Source organism: Ammospiza caudacuta, chromosome 8 (assembly GCF_027887145.1).
Source record: "Ammospiza caudacuta isolate bAmmCau1 chromosome 8, bAmmCau1.pri, whole genome shotgun sequence".
Taxonomy (NCBI): Eukaryota; Metazoa; Chordata; class Aves; order Passeriformes; family Passerellidae; genus Ammospiza; species Ammospiza caudacuta.
Window position 1 is genome coordinate 20954027 of NC_080600.1, and position 27030 is coordinate 20981056.

General features: G+C 38.9%; 1 protein-coding gene across 1 annotated transcript; it reads left to right on the top strand.

Moving 5' to 3' along the window:
- On the top strand, nucleotides 1-26999 carry CWC22 (CWC22 spliceosome associated protein homolog). The gene is made up of 20 exons (XM_058809525.1): nucleotides 1-141; nucleotides 231-342; nucleotides 3018-3085; nucleotides 3730-3852; nucleotides 3965-4222; nucleotides 4697-4825; nucleotides 6000-6168; nucleotides 6498-6551; nucleotides 7452-7587; nucleotides 7664-7870; nucleotides 7992-8054; nucleotides 8376-8471; nucleotides 9695-9776; nucleotides 10924-10984; nucleotides 18703-18780; nucleotides 19902-20054; nucleotides 20858-20985; nucleotides 21959-22060; nucleotides 22157-22353; nucleotides 24925-26999. Exons 2-20 carry the CDS (start codon nucleotides 316-318, stop codon nucleotides 26604-26606), a joined length of 3813 nt encoding a protein of 1270 aa, XP_058665508.1. The 5' UTR covers nucleotides 1-141; nucleotides 231-315; the 3' UTR covers nucleotides 26607-26999.
- The last annotated feature ends 31 nt before the right edge of the window (nucleotides 27000-27030 follow it).

A 27030-nucleotide genomic window follows, 5' to 3' on the forward strand; every position in this document is an offset into this window, starting at 1 on the left:
CGGTGGGCAGGGCCCCGGCCGCGGCCTGGCCGCTCGCTCGGGCCGGCTGTGGCGCTGAGCTCCCGGCTCCGGCTCTGCGGCCGCTGTGAGACCGCAGGGAATCGGAACAGACCCGGGGGAACCTTTTGGTTAAAGGATTGTGTAAGCACAGCCTTAGAGGACACAATAAAGGTGCGTGTTCCGGCACCGTGTGCAGTCGAGAGTTCTTGATTGTGTTCTGTGTGTTCCAGGTGAGATGGTTTTCCTATGCTGAGCTCCAGCTTGGATTGCCTCGTGGCTGCACGTTGAGAACTTTGTAAAAAGCAGGAAGTCAAGATGAAGAGCCGGGTGACACAAGTAAATGTAAGTGTTCTTAGACCTAAATTGTAGAATTTGATCACTCCCATGTCGCTGGCAATTAGGTTTATAGTTAATATATTAAATAAAACTTCCTGAATGGAAAGGGAGTAATAATATCTGTAACAGACAGCAGCTGTTTGCAAGATAAATACTATTAGGAGTCAGTAAATTACAGCTATTTCTAGCTGCTGCTGTCCTTGCAATCAAAGTCCTGAATAGTAATACTGTAAAATGTTACAGTAATTTGGTCAAAACTGACTGAATGTGATGGCTCAACAGTAAATGTAAGCATGTGGAGTAATAGAGAAAGATTTTGAAAAATTTGACAAGAGTCTTAAAAGATGTAGAGACAATAAGTGGCAGTTAATTTGATAACTGTATGTCATACTATGCATGTTAAAACTTTTCTTTTTAATAGCTATACGTGCCGTTTCTGAGTGGATGGGAGTAATTTTTTGGGAATGCAAGAAGAAAACATTCTGAAATGCTGTGCTTGTAGAGGTACGCAGCATTTGTAAGGCCAGGTTTGGGACATGTTAGCAGAGCAATGTTGTTATAATGCAGTACCTGAAATCTGTGGTATGACTCTGCCTGTTTGTCCAGAGTTGGAACCTTCATGGGCTCCTTCACTCTTTTTGCTCCAACTTTTCTGACTTGAGTGGCTTTTAGTAGGGATGCTTGAGGGGTAGTTTAATACCTTCTGTTTTCCCAATCTGGTGGTGCTCCCTCATCTGTGAAAATAAGCCATTTAGCAAGAGCACACTGTTTGGACACTTTCAGCTAATAATTTTGATGAAAGTGGACAAGGAACGGGACTAACTTGTCACAAAGAGCTGAATGTTTAGCTGTCACTAAACCTCGTCACAGAGAGCTGAGGGTGAAAATTTCTTCAACAAGCAGAGCTGCTTTTGCAAGGAGCTGAGATAAATGCCAAACACAGAAACAGCCATAACCTTGTCTTGTTTCTGTGAATACTTGTATTTTGGGTTCTGCTTCGGCAGAGACATGATAAAGAACCCATGAGAATGGATCATCCTAAAAAGACTCAGTGCCTTCTTCCTATCTGGTAGATAGGATTTAAATACAGGAACTATTTTATGTTATTCAAAGATTTTTATTACCACTTTCTTGGAAGCTTAGGATACAGGCTGGCATTATATTACTGTGCTGGGGAAAAAAACCAAGGACTTTTCTTACCATTGAATGAATTCAGTGATGTGCTCTGTGGTGTAATGATCATTGAAGGGGGTAGCAAACCTTGGTGAGTGTGAGAGTTTCTTGTACTGTCTCTGCTGTCAAAGATAATGTGGCTCTAAAATTAACCAGGTGGGCATAAATTTTATAGGGGTGCATGCTGCCAGTGACAATGCAATGCCCTTGTTTTCTGTCATCATCTTGATGCAGGCAACGCAATGTTGTAATTTTAGCAATTTGAAGTGCGCCCTAGGAAAGGCAACATTCTGGCATATGTTATAGTGGCCTGAAAAATACAATTATTGGTTTGTATATATACACACACCCCCAGTTAAGTTTTTAGAGATAACAGCTGCCCGGCTTTTTCTGAAAAAGGTGTCATTATATTCTGGTCACCCAGAGTTTTAACTGGTTCTTTGGTGGGGCAAGAACTGGTGTGCCAGTTGGTGGAGAGGGTGCTGCTTCAGTGAACAAACTGAGTGTTGCTGCAGGGAGTTCCATCAAGGTGCATAAGGAAATACTTTTGTTGAGTTTCACACATAATCACTCTGTGGCATCATGAGATTGTAGTTCTGAAAAATCCTAAATAATATTTTAAAGGAAGAGATGACCCTTGCAATGAAAGTACTCAGGTTACAAATGCTGCTTCTTGATTCTACCAAAGTTGTTTGGAAACATCTTAATGAATGTCTTTGTGTTTGTTGTAGATGCTGTCTCATTCTGATTTTTGTATGACTCCATACTTACACACGTCATGGTTCAGCCTATGGAATTTGGTGTGAGCTGTTTAAGTGTGTATCACTTACACAATCCTGCAAATCTGCCAAGTAAATCAGTGCAACTCAGGTGTTTGTAATGTATGAAACTAGGAATGACCCTTGAGGAAATAATGGTAATTAGTAAAAAGGGGGAATGTAAGGAAAAATTGCTCAATAAAGGGAATTTTTAGGAGAGAGGAAAGACACTCTTTAAACTAGAAATGGTGGAATTGTGTTTGTGGTATTGCGTGTGGCACACCAAATTAAAATGGCATCTGAAAGAAGGAAGTAGGAAAGGCAGAGCAGTGGTCCATCTACTGTAGTCTCCAGCAGTAATTAACAGCAGATGCCTTAAAGAGTTGAGGATAGGGCAACTATAAAAGTACTTGCCCATGTACACTCCCACTCTCTACCTGTTTGCAGCTTCCTGAGCCAGATAAAGTTTTTTGGTAACCCTTGTTGACTTTTCTTCTGTGTTTGTTCAGTGTCATGAACCTGTGGAAGCATTTGGCATCTGCAGCATCCTGTAGCTGGGTGTCCAGCTGTTTAGCTGCTTGTTCCTAGAGAGCCAGGAACCTTTCCTTGTCATACCTGACTGCAATCAGCTTTGTTGATGGCCCTTCTTGTAAAGGAGTGGAACTGAGGCATGGTGTGCTTTGATCTGAAGATAGGTGCTCACAGTCATGCTGGGGCTTGACTTTTTTTTTTCTTTTTCTTTCCCTAAAGCATGGTTCCAGTCATGACAGGAGGGAAAACCACAGTTCCCGACATGAGAGTTTGTCTCCAGAGGACAGGTAAAATGACTGATTTTTGTTTCCTTCAATTCTGTCTATATACCTCACATAGTGAGTTAGAGAAGTTAAAAAAAATCATCAGATTATGTTTCTTTTTATATATTACCATAACTAAGTGGTAAAAAGCAAGTACAGATTTAGTAAAATACTTGAGTGATAATATAACAGTAGTTAAATGGATTTGTTACTAAAGCTTAGTATTTAGTTAAATTATCATGAGACTTGAAAGTGAAAATTCATGCTGGCTTTTTGCTTGAAGTCACATATTGCTTATACCACAGTTACCATTTTTGGGCAAGATTGCTTCATGCTGTACAGGCAAAATAAGTAGAAACAACTGAATACATGTGTTCGAGGAATACAAGATGCTGAATTTACCACTGATATTTGATGTTATTATTGTTAAACATTTAATTTCAGATTCTAGGAGCTTTCCTTTACAGTGCTTCTTTGATTTTTGATATTTTTTTCCTGATGACAAATTATTGTTAAACTAGACCCTTTTATTGGTGTGACACATACTTTGAAACTCACATTGCAGAATTGGAACACTTTTGCACTGGTACATTGTATTGCAAGTATATATTAATACCATTGCTCTTCTCAGCCTCTTACTAAAAGTTTTTGTGATGTGGGTTGTGTAGGGATATGGAGCGTGATAGGTCTCGGTCTCGATCTCCCAGGAAGAGGAGATACTCTGATGACAGCAGATATGATGAGGAATATTCAAGACGGGAATACTATGATGACAGAACTTCAGATGGAAGGTCTGGAGCCCTTTCTTAATCAGTAATGAAATACTTGCTTTTAAAGAATAAAATGTGAAAGCTTTTCACGTACACTTGGGTGTTTATTGGGTATTTATTCTTTTTCCTTTAGAGGGATGGAGAGGGGGAGAGACAGGCACTATGAGAGATGGGAGGACAGAGACTATGATCGAAGGAAGCAGAGACGGTACTCGTCACCTGACCGCAGGAGTCCGGAGAGGTCGACAGGCCAGAGCTCACTTGCTCATGATGAGACCACCTCAAAGAAGAAGAAAGAAGAGGTGGATCCAATCCTCACTCGCACAGGTGGTGCATATATTCCACCTGCCAAGCTCAGGATGATGCAAGAGCAAATCACTGATAAAAATAGGTGAGTTCAAAGTCACATAGTAGGTTTTTTGCTGCAAGCAAAGCAGTTAAGGCATTTAGAGAATGTTGGGAAAGATAGGATGCATTAAGGGTTGTGATCATTGTTTTGAAGGTATATTTTTATCAGAAGAGAGATAAGAGAATCAGAATAAACTGTACCTGCTTCTGCTGCAAAGTGGAAATTGTGAAGTAAAGCAGGATACTAAATGTAGCTAGGATTTTTTTGGAACATCTTACAAAGCAACATACTGGGTTATACCATATCTTCAGAGAATTACACTTTGGTTTATCATGTTGGTTCAATGATTTTCTAGTGCTTGAATGTAGAATTGTAAACAACTCTTAACATTTATGCAGTGAATATTTTTAATTTATTTTAATGATTAAAGGAAAGTGTGAATATATGCTGTATATATAAATTTGCTCAGTGGCACTTCAAATTTATACATTATCAATTTGTGATACTCTCTAATAGCTTGGCGTACCAGAGGATGAGTTGGGAAGCCTTGAAGAAGTCGATCAATGGTCTTGTCAACAAAGTGAACGTTTCTAATATAGAAAACATCATTCACGAGCTCCTTCAGGAGAATATTGTTCGGGGAAGGTAAGCCTTGGTATTTGAAAATAATTCTTTTGCTTTTGTGGAGCATGTACACTCTTCATGTGGACACTGTTGTGTGTGCTATTAGTAGTGTACGGGTGTTAGTCAGATCTTAGTGTTAACCTTAGGCCATATTGTCCTATTCAGAATATTCCCTTACTTGGGAAAAGGATTGTATGCTTGGTGGAATAGAAGATGCAACAGATGGTGTATATTTCCTTTTCTTAAGGTTGTCCCTATGCATTTTACTTGAATGACTTGTAATTTATAGTTGTTGCTGTCTATTTTGCTTGTAATACTTCATTTTTTATTTTTGGGGTGACAAATAATATTTTAGCCACTATTTAACAAAAAAAGTTTTACTGCAGTTACCTGTTGGTGTTGTTTATTGATGCATTGTAAAGAAAAGACCATTATGCTGTTGTAGCTTGGTAGATCCAAAAATAATTTTTGTGTACTAGTATGAAATGAGTTCTATTCCACTTGTCAATGCCAAAGTAAGTAGGAATAAGGTCTCCATGCACTTTGTATTTCTTGCTCTGTAGGAGGTTTTTTTAGGATTTCAGTAGGCCACAGGGAAGGTAGATTTGGATATCAGTGTGTACTTTGAAGATTCCATATTTGGAGGTTTGTTTTGTTTTTATCCTCACACCCACATGTAGTTGATTAATACAGCAAAAGTGAAATTCTGTGTGCTTCTAAGCATTACAGAAAGCAAAATTGAGAGGAGGGGAAGTAAGTGACAGATGCTTCTCAGACTTTCTTGATAATAAGTGTAAAAGAGACCATTTGAATAATAAAAGAACTATTGCCTCATGAAGCCTTTGTTTACATTCATTTAAGCTCTAAGTATTTTATAATCAGTCAAAGTTCAGATTAAAAAAGGGGTAATTGCAGGATACAAGATGGCTTTCTGCATGCTTAGCATTTTTAAATCTATCTGTAATATGAACAATATTTAGTGAGAGATTAGAGTTTAAGAACTTCTCAAAAAGATTTGTGCAACGCATTTTGCAAAATTCCAATTGTGGCATGAAAAACCATGGTTTAAAAAACATCATCTGGTTTCTTCCAGCTACTCCAACTGCACAACACTATTTCATGTGGTGAGTACTGAATAAAAACATTACATGCTTTATTACCAGGAAGGTCTTTAAAACTTGCTTTTTTTTTCTAGGGGATTGCTGTCTAGATCAATTTTGCAAGCTCAGAGTGCCTCTCCGATTTTTACTCACGTTTATGCAGCTCTTGTGGCAATCATCAATTCCAAGTTTCCGAATATTGGTGAATTGATCCTCAAGAGGCTGATACTGAATTTTCGTAAAGGGTATCGCAGAAATGACAAGGTATGTAAAATGTGAAGGAGCAACGTGCTGAAACGTGGAATTCTGCACTGTAACTGTGTCAAGTGTGTTCAAAGGAGCACAGCCAAGACGTGGGTCAAGACCAGTCAATGGGACATTTAGTAGTATTAGAGTATCATGAAACTGGATTGATACTGTGATAGTTTGGGGTTTTTTTGATTTGGGCAAGGGTGTTTAATTCTAATTTTTTATGTATCCTCAAATAGTTTCATAACTCTAATTCGTTTGTGAGATGCATTTATCTATAGTATGTCTGGGTTAGGAATTTCTTCTTCTGTATGTTAAAATTTCCTGGTTCATTTCTTTTGCAGCAACTCTGTCTAACGTCTTCGAAATTTGTTGCACATTTGATGAATCAGAATGTGGTATGTTTCTTTGTTTCTACTCAATCCAAACCCTATATGGCTAATTTTTAGTTTAAGACAGCAGTACCCTAAGTGAAGGTTCTCTGTCTGTTTTGAAAGTTGCTGAATGCTTGAGTGTGGTCCCTGCTTTAAGTTGTTAAAATCTGTTTATAAAAGATACTGTTAATTGCTTATGCAGTTGTCACTACTTATCATTGCACTTCTGCTCCAGAGCTTCCCAAGATTTCATGTGTGTGTTTGGGCTAGTATTCAGGCATGTCTCTATGCAAAGCAAGGATTATTTGGGGCTCTGTCCCACAGATCTTAAACAGAATTTTCTTGCAACATGTGTGTTAGCAGAAGTAGACTCAGTTGCATCTAAAGCAAATTTATATCTAGCTCTGTTCCACTTGTTTATGTGTCAGAAATCAGGATGCTCTGATTTAAATCATGTCAGGAAAAGCAGTGTCTCAGGAATGTGTTGGGAATGTTCAGCATTTTGCTAAAGAGGAAATGAATCTGAGATGGGTGATTTGCTTATATGCCTGGTCCTGGAAGATCTTATTTAATTATAGATACAATGCTCTTAGAGCTGGGTTCTGTAATGCAAGTGCTGGTTTGTTTCCTTCTTGGAAATGCATTCTGTTAATTTTTTAATGGCAAAATAGCTTGTACATTGCTAGCTTGTTCACTTCAATAGAACAGTCGCATTCACTAGAAAATTGGTGGAAATAATGATGGTAAAACTGGATTTGAAATTTTGACTTCCTCTAAATCAGCTTTGCCCCACTACTGCTGCCGTGTGTGATTAAACTGTTGTGTTGTGGCATCCTCAAAGGCTGGACAGGTCTGTCCAGTAAATGACTGTGGTGATGGTGTAATATTTTGCATTCTAATTCTTTGCTGATACTTTTTCCACAGGCTCACGAGGTTTTATGTTTGGAAATGCTCACTTTACTGCTTGAAAGGCCTACTGATGACAGTATTGAAGTAGCAATTGGATTTATTAAAGAGAGCGGGCTCAAATTAACAGAAGTTTCTCCTAGAGGTATTAATGGTAAGTTAGCCAAAACCTGTCTTGGCACTGGTATTAGTACATACCTTTCATGTTTACATTGCTCTCTTCTCCAAAGCAATCTTTGATCGCCTTCGACACATTCTGCACGAATCCAAAATCGATATGCGCGTTCAGTACATGATAGAAGTCATGTTTGCTGTACGCAAGGATGGCTTCAAGGATCATCCAATCATTCCAGAGGGATTAGATCTCGTGGAAGAGGAGGATCAGTTTACTCACATGTTGCCATTGGAAGATGACTACAACCCAGAGGATGTTCTTAGTAAGTTAGAAATGAAAGATAATTCCTTAACTGCATTCCCCAAGAAAATATATTCAAGATTAAATATTAATAGTTTTCTTCAATTTGTGTTTTAAATAAAGATTCTCTTTTTATTTTAAAGATGTTTTCAAGATGGATCCGAACTTTATGGAAAATGAAGAGAAATACAAAATGCTGAAGAAAGGTGTGGATATTTGTGTGTGTGCACAACCATTACCTATGGCATTTGCTTATTCAGCTGTTGCTGCCAACATTTATTTAACTGTGGGTGATATTTCTGTTCTATACAACTCATTCAGTTCACAGACCTTTCCTTTGTGTTTGTGCTCTTCAGTGTTGTTTCTCTGTCTGTGTTTCCATTGAGTTATGTTAGATCTGCTTTTTGGCCTCTTCCACGTTCTGTACCTGAGACATCCTTTCACTCTTCAGGGGTGGGATCAGGGGGGTTTTTGTAATGAAAATACTGTGATCTGTGTTCCATTAATCTTGGATGCTGGTCTTTCAGAAATTCTTGATGAAGGTGACACTGAATCTGAAGGAAATCAAGAAGCTGGAAGTAGTGAAGAAGATGAAGAAGACGATGAAGAGGAGGATGAGGATGGTAAGTGTATGACTGGCACCTTACAAGAAATTGACTGAATGTAGACAAACAAGAAAGAAGAGCTCAAATTTTTACATGTTTTGCAAAACCGAGATGCTCGAATGTTAAGCAGTGTTTTCCTCTTCAGTTATTCTCAGATCTAAGTGTATACTAGCAAACAGTATAAAAGTCTGAAAGGAAGCATTCAGCACACACAGACAAGGAAAAGCAGCTTTGCCACTTTATTGTTGACAGTATCAGTTTGAGATACCAATGATTTTCGTGACAGTATCCTTGGAAAAAAGCCTTGCAAATGTAAGACATGAAAAAGAGCAAAATGAAAACTCTTGCTTAAACTTTTCCATGCTCAATCATATTTTTAAGTAACTTTCAAAATTAGGATGGATTTTCTTACAACTGTATCTACATCCTCCATATCTCACTTTAGTGGAGACAAAACTTACTCATTTTCAAAGAATGTATTCAATTCCCAGGAAAATACATTGATGGATAAGCATAACTGAAATTTTTGTGCAGACTACATGAGTAATAGAAAAGCCAGTCAAGTATTGTTCCTGTACAAGACCAGGAATGGATTTCCTTACTCGTTTGGTGGGTGGAATATTTCACAGAATAGCAGAGCTCCCAGGCTCATGAAAAGTATGAACATTCCTGTAATTTCTCATTTTTTATGTTTTTACCGAACTTTAAAAGACTGAAGGAATAGGGAGTATTTTACAAATTGAAGTGTTCCCAGAGTAGTTTGGTTCAGAATGGATTTTTCTACACTTGCTCCAGGACTTTGCAGAATGCTGTAATGTGGATCCTGCAATTAACAGGAACTAAGAGTTACCTGTTAAAATGAGAAATGCTTCATTAAGCATTGTATGCCTAAGTTATGCTGGAAATGGATTACTAATAATATTGACAAGACATGTTAAACCTAGAGGTTACAGTGACTAAGAAACATTAAATGTCTTTAAAAGAATTACCCTTTTAAAACTGTCTCTAAATATTTACATCTGTTACAGATGAAGAAAATACTGGGGTTTTTCTCGTCTATAAAAATAAACATAAAAAAATACATAATACTTAGGACTTAGGACTGCAAACAGTCCTAAGTACTTCTAGAAAAATAGTGTGCTACAGACTCAGTAAATGGTAAATAGAGCTGTCCTAAATAATTACTACATGTGTCTTCCTTAATGGTTTGCTCTTTACAAACCCACGTTTTTCTCTTGCAGGTCAGAAAGTTACTGTCCACGACAAAACAGAAATTAACCTGGTCTCCTTCCGTCGTACAATTTATCTGGCTATTCAGTCAAGGTAAATATAAATTATATACCTAGGAGTGCAGTTCTTTTGAAGTCAGTAAACTTTAATTCTTTCTTTAAAAATCCTGTCTTCATGTGCAATTTAAAAGAAAAAAAAAGTAGGGAAGTGGTCTTTAGGGAGCCTGATCTGACTGTGTAAAGCAAACTGTTTTCCAAATTCTCATTCTAAGATGAATCTTGTTTATTTCAAAATGTTTGGGTAGTGGACTGGGACTATTGCTGTAATGAGAACTTTCTGAGTGAACAGAAGTCAGTGATCTTCAAATTTAACAACATCTTGGAAATTTATGAAAAAAAATTGAGACATGCTTAAAAATTCTGTAGTTTGTCCCCACTTCTGAGATGGAGTTCTTTTGCCATCTGCATTGTTTGGAAAATAAGTATACAGTTACCAATCCTGAAGTATAGTCTGCTTGTGGTAATCTTGAGAATGAACTCTGCTTGCAATTTGTGGCACAAATATTCCCAACCTGCTGATTGTAGCTTCTGTGTCACCACGCTGAAAGATTGATACCTTGCAGCCCATAATACTCTGCAGGTCTGATGCTGCTTGACAAGTGCAATAATGTAGTTGTGGTGTTGATCATTAGATATATGAATTAATTAATACTATCCTGAGGGTATCAAAGGCTCTCACATTTCTCAAAGTTACTGTTGAATACTTTCTTGTCATACTCAAACTTGTTCATCTGATATGTGGGGGCAGGATGTACCCAGTGGTAGCTAAAGGCTTTCAGAACAGGAGTGCACAGAGAAGACTGTGGTATATATTGCTTTTGGAGCTGGTCTGAAGTGCTTACATTTCAGTGTGTTTCAAAATGTGCAAAACAAGCTCCCACTTTTCTGTTTTGTTAAGTTTTGTAAGATGATGTGATAGTAATAATGACTTGGATCATCTGGTTTTCAGATTGCCTGCAAATGTAATCACTTTGGATTAGTTTTCAAATAGAAATTCATGAAATACAAAATATTTATTAAAAAAAACACAACAGCAAAAAAGTCTTAGCAAATCAAACAGCTGACATACTTTACTTCAAAACAGTTGAGGATTTAACACCAATTATGATTCTTAATATAGTTTTGGAATGTTTTTAGTATAGCGTATATTGCACAGATAATAAGTGCTTTTTTCTATTCAGCTTAGACTTTGAAGAATGTGCTCACAAACTGCTGAAGATGGACTTCCCTGAAAGTCAGACTGTAAGCCTTTACTCTTCCTCTTGTTGTTACTAACATTATAGAGATACAGTACTACGGTAGTATCTAAAAACCTTGCTCACGTTCCACGACCTAGTTTGTGTAGCAGGCAGATGAATGAAGGTCATTCCTTACAGCTGTTGTTCCTCAAAATTTTTTCCACAACCTTTAGAGCAAATAGACTGACACACATTTCATAAGCAATTTGTCTTATGCATGTGCTCCTTTCTGTCAAGCAACACAAATGTTTGCTCACAGCCTTTTAAAAAGATCTGTTGTTTGAACTGATGAAAGTTCTGTCCTATGACATGAATACAGCACCATGACAGGGTTCTGTCTCTGAAAGGACTCTGGGTTGGAGATAATATTTGCAGGCAGCTGTAGACTTTATCAGTGGGGCTTGAAATTTAGCACAGTGCTATGAGTGTGTTGTTTTGGTGCTTTCACAGTAAGCATATTGAATTAAAGCAGTTTTGAGTGATTGCTTGGCTGTAATTTTGAAGATCATGAGACTGAAGCTGGTTTGTCCTCAGACTCTGTAAGATCCATGTAATTGCTGTGTTTTCAAGTAATGGAAACTGTTCTTCATCAGTACTTTTGTTCAGTGTTGGTAGAATGTAAATACACATCTAATTTTCCAAGCAGCTTTTCAGACAGCTATAAGCTGTCATCATAGGAGTTACACTTGGGTGGGCTTTTTAACTTCTTGTGGCTTTAATTATCAGTTTTATTTGACTTAGTGTGTGTAATAAGTAACTTTAGTATAATACTAACTAGTAAGGGGAGATCTGGGCTACGCTTAGGTGTTCTTTGAGAACTTGTTTACCTATAATTTTTTTCAATTCCTACACTGTTGATTGTTTCTAAGCAATTTACATGGAAGTAAACTAAGAACTGAGATTGTGATTTTTTAAAATCTGGTTCTCTAATTCTGTGCATGAAATGCAATATTAAGCATGCATAAGATGATAATTCTCAGTGAAGTATACATAACCTGAAAAACTCTAAAGAGAGAAAAAATCCTGTTGCCCAGCAAATCAATTCAGCTATAAAGAATAAAGCAAGCAATTAGAATATATGTACTAGATCATACAACAGAGTTATAATGCATAACACTACTTGCTTATAGTGAGAACTACTTAATCCTTAGGATTTAATACCATGGCAGTCTCTGTCAGCTCCTAACTTCTGTGAGCAAAAGCTGATCAGAAGAAATAAGAGAAGGAAAAAGAAAAACTCAACCATTAGTATGAACTTACAATTCAGTACTAGTTGTAGGAATTACTACAATTCAAGATTGAAAACTGTTGTAAAACTGCGTCCTCTTATCACATGAGGCTTCTACTTTGTACTGATTACTTCTTTTCCTTAAGAGTCCTAAATACTCTTCACCTCATTTAATCAAAGATATGAGAGCTTTGACTTGCTCGTTGTATAGAATTAAGCTCCTTTATGGGAACAAAAATCTTAAAAAAAAGGAAGTCACTTCCTGATCATTGTGAGAGCAGAAAGAATAAGCAGATGTAGGCAGTAAAGTTATTCAGGGGTTTCTAGGACTTGAGTCTGTACATGTGGATTAAAAAAACTGAATACATTCAGCAGGAAATTTGTTTAAATTAGCTGCCAAATTTTAAGATAGAAAAATCACCTTTTATTCATTCAAGCTACTGTCTTCAGACTGAAGCCTTTATTGAATTAATTCCCTCTGCCTTCATTAAAAAACAGGCTATTATTGAGTTTGCAGATGACACCAAGTTGGGCAGAAGTGTTGATCTGCAGGAGAGCAGGAAGGCAGAGGGATCTGGACAGGCCGGGTCACAGGGCTGAGGCCATTGGTGTGATGTTCCATGAGGCAAAATGCTGAGTCCTGCCCTTGAGTCACAGCAGCCCCAGGAAGAGTGGCTGGAAAACTGCCCAGCAGCAGGAAGGGACCTGGAGGTGCTGGTTGGCAGCAGATGAGCACGATCCAGCAGTGCCCAGGTGACCAAGAAGGCCAGTGGCATCCTGGCCTGGATCAGGAATAGTGTGGCCAGCAGGACAGGGGCAGTGTCTCCCTCTGTACTCAGGACTGAGCCCACACCCTGCTGTGTGGGGCTGAGGGAGCTGGGCTTGTTCAGTCTGGAGAAGAGGTGGCTCAAAGGGGACCTTATCACTCTGCAAGTACCCAAAAGGAGGATGTAGCCAGTGAGGGTTGGTCCTTTCTCAGAGATAACAAGTGACAGCACCAGAGGAAATGACCTCATGTTGCACCAGGTGAGGTTTAAATTAAATACTAGAAACAGTTTATTGACTGAAAGGGTGATCAGTTGTTGAAACAGGTTGCCCAGGGAAGTGGTGGAATGAGCATCCCTGGAAGTGTTCAAAAGATATGTGAGTATGGTTTAGTGATGAGCACCGTGGCATTGGGTTTATGGTTGGACTTGATCTTATTATTTTAGCCATAAAGCACTTCTTTCTTTTTTGGTCTACTTTACTGAAAGCTCCAGCAATCTGTACTGCAGGATGTTGCGTCTTACTTCTTCACACTTTCTGATTCAAACCTTTAAACTGTCTTGAAACTGTCTTGAGAAATTCCTGGAATGTTTGCAGGGCTCTTGGGTGAACCTGCAAACTTTATTTATGCTCATTCTCTGTTCGAACTCCTACTACAAATGGCAGTCTTGATGAGAAGCAGGAGCAAGAGCATTTAGCTAAAATATTCCTTAAAAATCACGTACAACTTAAGATTTTCATTGCAAAATTTTTATTTGAGTCTGATTTTACAGTAATGTTTTGCTTTTCTTCTGAAAGACTTTACTTAATAAAGCAATATGTATTGAATTTTGTCATAAAGACTGTTTCCACAAGCTTTGAGTAGTAAATTTTCAATTAAATACAATCAAAAAACTAATCAGAATATCTGAAACCTAAAGACAGATGCAAACAACAGGTTTGAGACTAATACAGTCTTAATGACCATCTTTCTGGGTAACTCTTCCAGAAATCTTCATGTGTAGAAACTCTTGGTTTAGGATTTATCAGGGTTGAGTTCAGAAATACATTAGCAGTTTTTACCAGGGGTTGAAGTATCAGATCATCGTGTCACATTAACTGCTGTGCAACACTTGTTGTTTGTCTGTTTAATACCAGTAATGGATCTATCACACAGCTCTGACTCACAGAAAGAGGATTAAGGTTCAGATGGATAATCTGTGGACTGGAACAACATAATACTGCTTTTTGGCATTGCAGTTTAGGACCAGCTGCTGAGGAGGGATGTCAGCAGTCCTGTGCATTTTTTTTTTTTTTTTTTTTTTGAGGGAAAACATTTAAAGTGTTACTTCACTTCTAAGTAAATTTCCTGGGAGTGGGTTTGCTTTTATTCATGTTATTTAGACCCAGCTGAAGCCTGCAGATCAAAAATGCAATAGCTTTGCTGTCCGTACTACAGTCTGTGCAAAGCTGTTCTAAACAAGCCTTGCAGTTGCTTCTTTAGGCATATGTTCAGTCTTGGCAGAGCTCACTGTTTTACTTTTTTAAAAAATACTGTTATTATCTCTGTTAAAGCTGTGTTAATCCCATGTATTACCAAAGAAGAAAATTTAAATAAATTAAAACTGTAGTTAGAGGAGTGTGGTACTACCAGTTCTTCTGGCTTCTGAACTATGGGGAAAAGCAATCAAACAAGCCTGGCCTAAATGCAGACAACTAAAAAACATTAAACTGACCATACATTGTTCCTGCTCTTTGAAAATGTGCCTAAAATGGGTCGGCTTTTAGGCTTTTCTTCTTTCTTGGTTTGTGATAAGAATTAAGCTTGTATACAGAAATGTTGCTAAATTAAATTAGAGCCTCTTCTAACACTGTGCATATTCCAGATAAAGGTAATGCGTCACCAGATTTTATTTTTTTTTACTTGAAATGAGAAAAATTCTTGCAGGCACAACCTTCTTGAAGGAATTATGCATGCATCTGACACATCTCCATTTTTACGGGGTGCTGTCACTTGCTCAAAGCAGTCCTAGTTGGTGGTGTGGGAGTGTCAGTGTCTCGTGTTATTTATGCCTTGAGTCTTGAAGATAACACAAGTACTTATGTTGGCCCGACTATTTTCACTTTCAGTGAAAATATAGTTCAGGAAGCTGATGTAGAGCATGATGGTCTAAGGCTGATAATTATGCTTTGGTCAAATTGATGATTTCTTAGATACATTAATTTCTTTAATTGGAGGGCATTGCAGCTGGTAGGTTTAGCAACTGCACCATGATTAGTTCACAGCCTTGCTGCTGGCTGTAAAAGATAATCATCCTCAAGCAGCTTTCCTGTCTTTTGAAGTAGGAGGTTTTTGTGGGCCTGAGGTGCAGAATCATTCTAAATTTCCATGATTTGTCAAGTTAAAAAAAAGTGCATCACATGCATATACCATGTTGTGGTATTTGTTGATGTCTACAAAATGAAGGTACGGAATCCATACAGAATTAGGCTGTTGTGTAAGTGATAGGCAGGCATTAGCTAGAATTCTGCCTGGATTTTGGTGTTCCATGGATGTGTGTATGCATGTAGCCTAAGGAGATGGAATTGCTCAGTGAAATCACTTAAAGTGAAGTTTTGCATGTGCAACCTTCAGGTAGAAGGAAAGAGATACTGTGGGACTTCAATGTATTATTTCTTTTTTGTGTGTGTGTGTTGCAGACTAGTAGCAGTATAATTTAAAATATATCTATCCTTATATCCAGCTAATGATTCCAGTGTAAAATATTGTCTGATTTACACAAGATTTGCGATAACCATATTCAGCTTTAAGCATATGTTGTTCTAAACAGAAAAGGAATTGAGCAAAAAAGGGACAAAAGTTGAGGAAGGCCATTAGCTGAGCACAGGATAGACCTGGAGACTTTGTAGTAGCTGCTAAAAGCACTGCACAAGAGGCTGCCTGCTGCTGAAACACCTTCCATGGCTTTGTCAGCTTTGGCTCTAAGTGGTAACTTGACAAATTCAGAAGAGAAAGCAGAGATGCTGGGAAAAGTAGGCTGTGTGATGATTGCACCCATTAAAATATGCAGCAGTAAGGAAAGCTTTAAGGTAGTTAGTGGGAGTAAAATAGGCATCAGTGAATTAAAAGAGAAAAAAGTGTGGCATCTGTAGCAGCAGTGAAGATACATGAAATGCAAGGCACTCGTTTCACATAATTCCAATTTCACATTGATTTAATGAACCTGAGGCCTCTACTAGGTTTGCTCCTGGCAAACCAATTCCTTTAGTTCCATGAAGAAACTTCTAGAAATTAAGTTTTGACTTTGAGAATGTTATATTTTAAGAATAGCTTACAGGGTGGTGGGGATGTCTCATGATGGCTTCACCTTGTGTATGCAATGGATGGAACAGAGCTGTGGGCTGGAAGGGGAAGGGAGGTGGAAATGGCATCACTTCCAGCCAAGTAGGGCAGAAGTGACCTCCACATGGGGGCAGCTCTGAAACTGCAGTCCTGGCTGAATGCAAATCTTAGAGAAATTGCAAAACATGGTGAGAAGGGGCGAGGGGGAAGTACTAGCTGTGAAAAGGAACCTGTGATCAGAAAGGGCTAAGTTACTTTAGCTCTTCTGCCTGCCATGCACACAGCCTTTGTGTGAAGCTGAGAGAAGATAGATTGGGCAGGGTGTGGTTGTGTTTTAAAATTGTAAAACTGGGAGAAAAAACCAAAACAAGTCTGATTTTTCTGTCTTTTCCTTTAGCATCTTTTAATGTATGATAGTTTGCATGTTAGGTTGAGTCACGGTTCATCAGAACTGCTATTCTGTTTGGGTAGGAGCAGATAGAGACTGCTTAGGCAGAACTGTGAGAAATGCACTGCATTTAGTAGGACCTTTCTCCTTATCTTCTGTCTTAGCAGTTTTGGGAAGTGCTATTGTTTTCTATACAATAATAAATTCAAGATCTTCACAAAAGATGATTCACCATCTGTAGGAGATGTCAGATATTTGGAAGTGTTTTACTTCATGATTGGGTAGCTATATAGGCTTTCTTAACTAAGCTGAGTAGTTACTCATTGAGCATTGTATGAAAACAGTTAAACAACACAGTATAAAAATTGCCTGTAAAATTGGGCAACAAATTTTTTGTGGTCTTCAAAACAAGTGATGGGGTAAACAGGTTCTTCATGCCATAAACATCATTGGGAGTCCAGATATTAGTTCACTAACTTTAGAAGCTTTAAGTTAGATTTGCCATTTGAGCTTGTTGCATCTCTCAAAAAGTAATTAAATAATTGTAAAGTTTGTTAATTTTAAATCTGGAAAACAGTTACTCTAGACCTAACCTCAAATTGTTTGGATAACACCAGCAAGAATGACTTTATGGGCAAACCTATTTTCGTGCGTACGGTTATTCAAGATACCCTCCTAGAAATCATTGTAATATTTAATTAAAATGTTAAAATATTTAATTACTGTAAACCACAGGGGGATACCAAGGCTATAATTGCATTTAAGATGAGGAAGAAAAGTAATTTGTTTTTCAAGTCTTCCTGACATTATTAACAGTGGCATCAGCACTTTACCCTTTTTATTGTTAAAAACTGATTAACTGCAGCATTACTGTATAATGGGATAATATAAAAAGTTAATATGCATTTTAATACATCACATTAACACTGTTTGACAGTGTTAACAGGAATGCCTTTAAACACATCTGTAAGTTTATTTGATACATTACTGCCTGGTTATTTGGAGGAGTGGTTTCTTTTCTTGTTCAGCTTGGTTGGCTTTTTATTTGTTTTGAGCTTTTATGATGGGCAGAAATGTTTCTTCTGAATACTTGCTTGGAAGAATGACACAAGTGGGAGGACATGAAATCCAGTATGAAATCATCTAGTAGGTTTTATAGGAATGTTACTATTAGTTTAAAGAGAAATTAAACTAATAATGAAAGATACATGACTGACAGCCAGAAACCTATTTGGAAGTGTCATAAATTGGATTGCACTATGGAATTGGTCTGAGGAGAAAACAGTAATAAAAAAGGGAATGGGCAAAAACTGCAGGGCTATTTTAAGGATTGTGTAACTTCATGGCTTTTAATTTGTATAAAAACATTTGCTTGCTTGCCTTAATTAATGTTGCCCAATGTACCCTAAACCAATTCACAGCTGCATTGCAAGCTCTATCTCAGGCAGAAGGTCAGGGGAATAAGTTTGGAATATTTCTGATTTTGGAAATGACTGCTAAGAAATGCACATTGTGTTTCCAAATGATTTGTCTGTAAGCCATTTTAACACTTAGAAGTTGTAAAGAATTTTTATTTTCTGTAAATGGAGGGATTGGTACTATTTCACACAAAGAAAAAGGAACCCTAAAAAGATTATCACAAAAAGAAGCAACTAACAAACAAAAACAAAACCATGAAAAAAACCCTCAAAACCTTAACTTTTTTTCTTGTAACTCCTTTTCTCATTGTGCTAAAGTCTCTTTGTAAATGAATTCTGATTTTTTTTTGTTAGACGTGTATTGTGTTAACACATAAATCTTAGTTTAGGCAGAAGAGGAAATTTGAAGGGCAAAAGTTCATACTCACGTCCAGCAGAAATTCAGAAAACTACTGGTGTTGCCCATGAAGTGTGATGTAAATACTCATTTCAAAGCTCACATCCATGTAAAGCTCCCTTCAGTTGCTTGGTATGTACTGATGGAGTTTTTTGCTGCTACAGTGAATTTACCTGGAGAAATATTCTTTTTTTCATAACCCAGAAAGAACTCTGCAATATGATACTTGACTGCTGTGCTCAGCAAAGAACATATGAGAAATTCTTTGGGTTACTGGCAGGGGTGAGTTCTGTTTCAGATTTTATACTTTATGATAGAAATTTCATTGTTTTACTCTGTTTTTAGTGTGTCAAACTTAAGTTTTAATGGATAAATAAAACTAATAGTCATTTTATCATTCTGAAAATGCTTATGTTAGTTGATTGTTTTAGTGGATTGAATTAGCACTTTGATTGTAAAAAGCATAGTAAATGCAGAATGAGAGAATTCACTTTCCCTTTATATTGTTCCTTATTTTGCCTCCCTTTTTTCTCATTATGGTAGAACAATAAATCAGTGGCAAAGAAATGGTAAAAAGACATAATAGTATTATGAATTACCAGAAAATACCCTTTCTGCAGTGCTGAAGAGTTATCTTGGAGACTTTTGTCATTTGCCACCTTGTTCAAAGCTGCTTAGTAGGTTTAATTTAGAGCGCAAGATTGAGTACTTACTGTCCTGGGCTTGGGGGTGTTTTGTTTGCTCTTCAATAAACAGCTAACTCTCTGGTTTTGTATAACTAACTGCTAATTTAGCTGCAGTTATTTCTTACTTAAGGCTTCTCTATTGATAATATTGACATGTCTGAAGAGTTAAGATGGAATACTTGTCTTCTCAAGGGAGCAAGCTGTGCTGAAAGGGAATGTTTCTTCTCATTTTTTTCATCCGTTATTCCAGGAAATCCTTTTGCTGACAGTCAGTTACAAAGCAGTAACCATATGAATCGGCATGTTCAGATGAATGTATATGTTGATTTCTATATTCTCTGAAATGTTTATGTCCAAAATGTCTTACTTCTGCTTCCCGCTGCCTCTCTAAATTGAAATAGTTTAGTGATGTCCTGAAAAAACATGGGGTTGTATCAGGTGAAAATACTTGATGTACAGAAGTCAAACAAAATGCTGGATAATTTGCTGTAGTTCAGAATTGATAATTACTGCTTTGCAATGCAAATGAGTTTCTTGTCCTGACAAACTGCTCAAAGCTATAAAATAGATCCATTTGAGTATTTGCTCTTCCTCCAAGGGTTATTTAAAAAAGAAGTCTTGCGGTAAATATTGACACATTAGGTCACTTAGTTGTAGGTTATTTGCACGTTTAGTGTTTTTTTAAGTGGTTGTTTAAGTGGTACCATGTTGTCTCAGCGTTTCTGCATGCTCAAGAAAGAATACATGGAGTCCTTTGAAGCCATTTTCAAGGAGCAGTACGATACCATTCATCGGCTGGAAACCAACAAACTGAGGAATGTGGCCAAGATGTTTGCTCATCTCCTGTACACTGATTCAATTCCCTGGAGTGTAAGTTAAAACAAAAAGCCATTGTCCTTGAGCTCCAGTACTCCACAGTAACATACAGTACATGAATTCTAGTTTTATTCTGCAGTTTGTAATGACTTGTGGCAAACTGGATGAACCTAAGTTATTAGGCACTGTTGAATAGTTCTGGTTTGTGCAATTTCCTTTTTCTCCCTCTCCCCTATCATCCTCTCTCCCCATGTTTTAGTTGTTGATTTAAGCTAGTATTTTAGGGAGTTCAGGTGGAATTGGTTGATTAAAAAGTACTTCTTTTGGAAAAGAGTTTTGAGCTTCTAAATTTTGATAATTTAGAAGTTGTATTGAATTATAAGACCATTAAAATACTGTCATTTTATGGTTTAAATACCTAATAAATAAATGCAGTCTCACATTCTGAGATATCTTCTTGTATAGAAAGGTAATTTGTCATATTGTTTTGTTTTTGTTTCATAGCCTAGTCTACCTGTCATTCTTCAAGCACACATAAGTCAGTCCAAATATTTTACCTCTTCTGTATTCAAGTCCCAAATCTCTTAACTTGCCAGAAGTTCACGCATCTGATTTTGTCTTTTAGATTTTTCCTAAATAAAAAAAAATCTGAAAAGAATTACTAGCATAAATATGACCAGCAGCTGCTCCCATGTGGTAGAAAAGAATTTTTGAGAAAGACAGTCTTGACTAGAATTTATGAACCTTGGGGAAAAAAATGTGTTTTTATTAGTTATTTCAGGAGGACAAAAGTTTCTAAGATAAGAAAAAAATGTATGTTTAAACATAAGGGTTAATGTTTTTCTGAATATTTTCAGGTCCTTGAATGTATAATACTGAGTGAAGAAACTACCACATCCTCCAGTAGAATTTTTGTCAAAATATTCTTTCAGGAACTCAGTGAATATATGGGACTTCCAAATTTAAATGCGAGATTAAAAGATGTGTAAGTTGAAATTTCATTTTCGAAACTGTAAATTTAATTAGGTTCTTTATCTGAAAACGTTCAGCTAAGAACTCTGTGTTCAGGTTCAAGTGAGACTGCCCTTCTGTAGCTGCAGTACTTCAAGAATAAGTTCATGTGTAGATTTAGTCACTGCAAGGAGTCACTTTTGAAGCTGAGTTCTTTGCTGTCATTTTGGGTTCAAGAACGTGCATGACTCTTAGCAGGATGTATCTGTTCCCCCTCCACCCCCAGTGACACTCAGCTACCGTAACAATTTCCAAGTGTGAGTTTATTTTTATATATTGTCAGCTGTATAGCTGCATAATAAACGTTACTGGGCCTTCTCTTTCTGACAAAACTTAGGAAAAACACACAACTATTAGTAACAATTTCCCTAGGATTACTTACTAATCCCTAAACGTAGTATACATGACGGGCTTTTAAATCTGTGTGAGATTTAATGTGTTATATTCTCACAATGTTACTTGCAGTTGCTTGAGCTATTTCCTCTAAGCTGGGATTTCTTCTGTGTATGATGAAGAATGTGGGTGATGCTTTAGTTCATGTAAACTTAAATTTGAAACTATCCCTAAGGCCTTATATGAGGGGATTTCAGCATGGATCCCTAATCTTTGACCTTCTTGGTCAGCACCTGTTATCCTTTGCTCTCCCAGGCTGCTGCTGTTCCACAAGTCACTTCAGGGCTTCACAAAGTTGAGGTTTCTGTTGTCATTATCTGTCAGTATGTATGCAACTCAACTCTCCTGTATGTTGTCATAAAAGAGCAAGTTTTGAAATAGCATTTCATTAGATGCATAATAGATAGGTACAAACAATGAAAGTGTTGAAAAATACGTGAAGAGAAAACTTTTGCTTTCTTGTGAAGATTCATACAGTTTCTTTTTCAGTTTCTTCATGTCAGTGGGAGTGCTGAGATGGCATGGTGTTTAATATAGATGTTTGTTTTCATCAGGACACTGCAGCCTTTCTTTGAGGGATTGTTGCCTCGGGATAACCCAAGGAACACTCGCTTTGCCATCAATTTCTTCACTTCCATTGGCCTTGGAGGACTAACGTGAGAAATACTTTTCTCATTTGATATTTACTTTCTTCATCTTCCCTCTCCCCATTGGAAATTGAAGAACAATTTTTTTTTTTTTTTTCTAATTAGGGATGAATTACGGGAACATCTTAAAAATGCACCAAAGTTGATCATGACACAGAAGCAAAATGTTGAGTCGTCAGATTCCTCCTCATCTTCTGACACAGACTCTTCCTCAGATTCTGATTCTGACAGCAGCAGTAGTAGCTCAGAGTCTTCGAGCAGCAGTGACTCCTCATCCAGCAGTGACAGCAGCAGTGACTCAGGTATTTAAACACCAGCAGTACAACTGTTTGCTTTTCTTTTATTTCTTTCTTTCTCAGATATGTTTATTAGTCTTTCTGTGTGTACTTCTTTTGAGGAAAATCTTGCTATAGACAGTGGTCATTTCTCTGTTTTAAAAACTAATCAATTTTTTTAACTTTAAGTTTTAAAATATTAAATATTTCTCAAGGAAATTTATTTTTAAATTTGTACTCAGAAAAACTGAGTTCCATTTTTAGAGACTTAAGTATCTGAGAAACGTTGGTTTGCAGATTACTTTTTTTACACAATTGATATCTGTTGCACTCTACTATGACTTCAGTTTATTGGAATATTGAGGGATTAGTCATTCTCAATTATTTTGTCTGTTTACTGGTGAACCATAGAGACTCATGTCTACTGATGTCTTTTTTTCTTGGCTTAATTGAGTGAGCTTGATACTCCTTGTGTCTTTCCCTGGAAATATGTGCTTCCTTCTAGAAATCATTTCTTCAGTTCTACAAATGTGTTTAAATATTGTGCTCCATCTGAGTCCCCATTTCGAATTCCTCTGCTTCAGAAAAAGATTGTGTGGCTATATAGTGAAATTTCTTGTCTGTACAGGAATTTCCAAGGAAGAATTAGCTTTCTCTTATAATTTATTTTGTATTTTTATGAATTATAATTAGCATTTAGTGTCTTATACTGTTGTACTGATGTAGAAACTTCCATTAGACATGAACTGTCATAAACATTGCTTAATCTTTAAAGTAGTTGCTATTATGAGTTAGTGTGTGCAGTCTCCCCCAGTATATATAGCAGGAGCAGATGATAGCACAGCATGACTTCCTGTTGCACAGAAGTTTGCTGATTCAAAGTTAATTTGATTTATTACATGCCTTTGAAATACAAATGATGAATAAAATCAAAGCAGTGTGAACTGCTCCTGCTTTGGAAATGCAGTTCTGTTCTCCACCACAGTCTCCTGTCCAAGGTGGAGTTGTGTGTCATGGCTAACAGCATCAGTGACGACAGCACGAGAGGAGGGCACGGCCAAACAGGGTCACAGGAGGCACTGGTTCAGCACAGAGCCAGATGGTCCTGCAGGGACAGCTGCAGCTCTGCTGAGCTGCTTGATAGGAACCAGAGAGGTCAATCCTTAGTGACAAACCAAGTCTACAGTCTGCGAGTAGAAACAGGGTTTTTTCAAAGTTTAGGACCTTCTCTTGCTACTTGCCTTTTCTCCATTGAGGAACATATTCATTAAAATTCACATCTTGATACCTTTGCAACCTGCTTTCACTTTTCAGTTTCTTGTGTACCTTAATATAGTGGTACACAAACACTAATTGGAAAAACAAGTGGTACAAAACAGTAATTGGAGATAACAGTAAGCTTTAATGGTTAACTGAGTTGAGGTTCCATTACTGGTTATACCTCTGAAGTCTTCCTGTGTTTGTAGCTTTTTAAATCTATAAAATTACTTGGAGGAGTTGAGGTATTTTTCAGAGGAATATGTGGCAGTATTTCAGTGTTGATCGGTGTATGAAAGAAAAATAGAAAACCTGCTGATCAAAAATTGAGCTAAGTTAGAGATTACTGTCATACTGCCTGTTAATGCTTGGAACTTCATCAACTTGCTCAGCTCAGCACTGCCCTGGGGAGATAGTTCTAAAACAGGTCCAGCAGAAGATAAAATACATCTGCCATCAAAGCAGCTGGTTCTTTTCTGTCTGCTTTCTCAGGTCTTTTCCTGCATGCTGGTGGATGTAAAATAGTATGGAAAACACTGCTTAAAGAACATTATGGATTAAGATGTATCTGAATTGATCCATCCGTGCATTTTAACAGAATGTCATCAAGCCCTAGTTCAGACACGAGCCTAGACAATTCAGATAATGCATGTACTAATAAATCAGCTCAGGGCTGTGATAGTTTCAAAAGGTGATAAGAAGCAGCTGGTGTGATTCTATAGTTCATGCACTAAGGCGAATGGATGGTTATTGTAAATGGCTGTTAGTGGCAAATACTGTCAAGTGGGATCTAAAGGTCCCTGATAAAGAGCAAACAGGAAGGTAAGACCTGTTCACTGAGATGAGACTACTGTGTATTTAGAAATACAGAAGTTAGTTTTAGTCTTGTTGACAAAGCTGTCACTATTTCCTTTAAAAAATGAGCCTGAAGGCCATTGTTACAGTGCTGCAATACCATTATCTCACGCCATTTCATCCTACCTCTTTTTCCTCATGGGATAGTGTTGGAGATTTTACTTCATCTGCTGTTTTTCATCTTCCTAGAAAAAAAAGATTATTTGTGAGAGTGCTTTGGTGTATGACTTTACCGGCCTATGCCTGGTCCTTGGGTACAAGTTAGCAAGAGGGTGATGACGGGTAGAGGTTTTAAAAGGGCAGGCATCATGTGCAGATAGCAAGGGGATTAAAATCAGGAGTTCATTATTTTGGACCCTTTGTCCAGATACATGTGCAGAAATGTTTTCTGGCAAAAAACACTCTTTAGAACTCTTTCTGTAGTTTAATAAATTTAATATACTAAATTAAAATGCAACTTAGTTCCATAATTTGTTATAATTTCAGATGTTTCTAAAGCCAAAAGGAAGAGAACGCAAAAGAAAAATAGAGAATCTGATAAAGTTTCCAGGAAAAAACAAGAAAGGAGAAGGAAATCGCTTGAAAAGAAAATTGGAAGGAGGCAGCAAGAGGAAAGAAGTGATACTGAGAGCAAATCAGAAAGAAATCACCAGCATTTAAGAGAATCACATAGGAGAGATGATGTTTCAAAGTACCACCACAGAAATGAATCCAACGGCAGAGATGGTTACCACAGCGGAAAGGATAGGAACCATGAAAGAAGTAAGGATCCAGAAAATAAACACAGTAATTCCAAACTGAAGAAAGCAGAAAGAAGAACTTCTCTGTCTGATGATGAAAATTACAGACGTAGGAATAAAGACGATGGACATCGTAGTAGTAGGAAAAGAGAGAGATCCAAGTCCCGCGAGAGGGAGCACGGCCGCTGCAGCCCCCGGGAGCAGGAGCAGGAGGTGCGCTCCAGGAACGGCTCGGAGAGGCAGCGGGACAGGCACAGCCGGTACCCCGAGCAACACAGGGAGTCCCGCAGGAGCCACAACAGGTGCAGGGAGAGCCCTCCTCACCGCTCCCCGCACCGCAGGGAGAGGGAGGGCTCCCCACACCTCAGGGAGAGCCCTCCACAGCGCTCCCCACACCGCAGGGAGAGGGAGGGCTCCCCACACCGCAGGGAGAGCCCTCCACAGCGCTCCCCACACCGCAGGGAGAGGGAGGGCTCCCCTCACTGCAGGGATAGCCCTCCACAGCGCTCCCCACACCGCAGGGAGAGGGAGGGCTCCCCACACCGCAGGGAGAGCCCTCCACAGCGCTCCCCTCACCGCAGGGAGAGGGAGGGCTCCCCACACCGCAGGGAGAGCCCTCCACAGCGCTCCCCACACCGCAGGGAGAGCCCTCCTCACCGCTCCCCTCACCGCAGGGAGAGCCCCCCACACCGCAGGGAGAGGGAGAGCCCCCTACACCGCAGGGAGAGCCCTCCTCACCGCTCCCCTCACCGCAGGGAGAGCCTCCCACACCGCAGGGAGAGCCCTCCTCACCGCTCCCCTCACCGCAGGGAGAGGGAGGGCTCCCCACACCGCAGGGAGAGCCCTCCACAGCGCTCCCCACACTGCAGGGAGGGCTCCCCACACCACTCCCCATACCACAGAGAGAGCCCCCCTCACCTCTCCCCGCACCACAGGGAGAGGGACAGCTCCCCTCGCCGCAGGGAGAGCCCCCCTCACCGCTCCCCTCGCCGCAGGGAGAAGGACAGCTCCCCTCGCCACAGGGAGGGCTCCCCTCACCGCTCCCCGCGCCGCTCCCCACACCGGAGGGACAGGGACAGCTCCCCTCGCCGTAGGGACAGCTCCCCTCACCGCTCCCCTCGCCGCAGGGAGGGCTCCCCGCACCACAGGGAGAGGGACAGCTCCTCTCACCGCTCCCCGCACCGCTCCCCTCGCCGCAGGGAGAAGGACAGCTCCCCTCGCCGCAGGGAGGGCTCCCCTCACCGCTCCCCTCGCCGCAGGGAGAGGGACAGCTCCCCTCGCCGCTCCCCGCACCGCTCCCCTCGCCGCAGGGAAAGGGACGGCTCCCCTCACCGCTCCCCGCACCGCTCCCCTCGCCGCAGGGAGAAGGAGGGCTCCCCTCACCGCTCCCCTCGCCGCAGGGAGGGCTCCCCACACCGGCGGAAATGAACCCAGCTCCCTTGGCGATCAAGGTGCATTTCTAAGCTGGTAGAACTGTATTTTAAAATCTATTCCTGAAGTTTCTTTGAAAAGAAGATTTTGTACAAAGTGATAGTTTGCATTTGTAAATTTTACCAGACTTTTTTCAAATTTTCAGTAACACTTTTTTTATAACTGTATCATTGAATCTTTCTGTTATGTTCTTTGTTTGGAAAGACAAAGCTCTTTTATTTTGTGAATAAAACAGTAAGATACCAGCAAATTGGGTATTTTGTCACTTAGTTTCAAATATTTCTAATTGTAACTTCACAATCTAAAAACCTGTTGGTTTTTAACTCCACTTGTAAATTGAAATCCAGATGCTGAGGCTGGGGTGATAATGTAAGAATTTCAGACAACAATGTGAATGTTACATGAGAAAGCGATAAAATTT

Coding starts and splice junctions, on each gene's coding strand:
- CWC22 (XM_058809525.1), top strand. CDS start 316: ATGAAGAGCCGGGTGACACAAGTAAAT. Junction 20,055..20,857: donor CTGATTCAATTCCCTGGAGT/GTAAGTTAAAAC, acceptor GAATATTTTCAG/GTCCTTGAATGTATAATACT. Junction 20,986..21,958: donor AATGCGAGATTAAAAGATGT/GTAAGTTGAAAT, acceptor TGTTTTCATCAG/GACACTGCAGCCTTTCTTTG.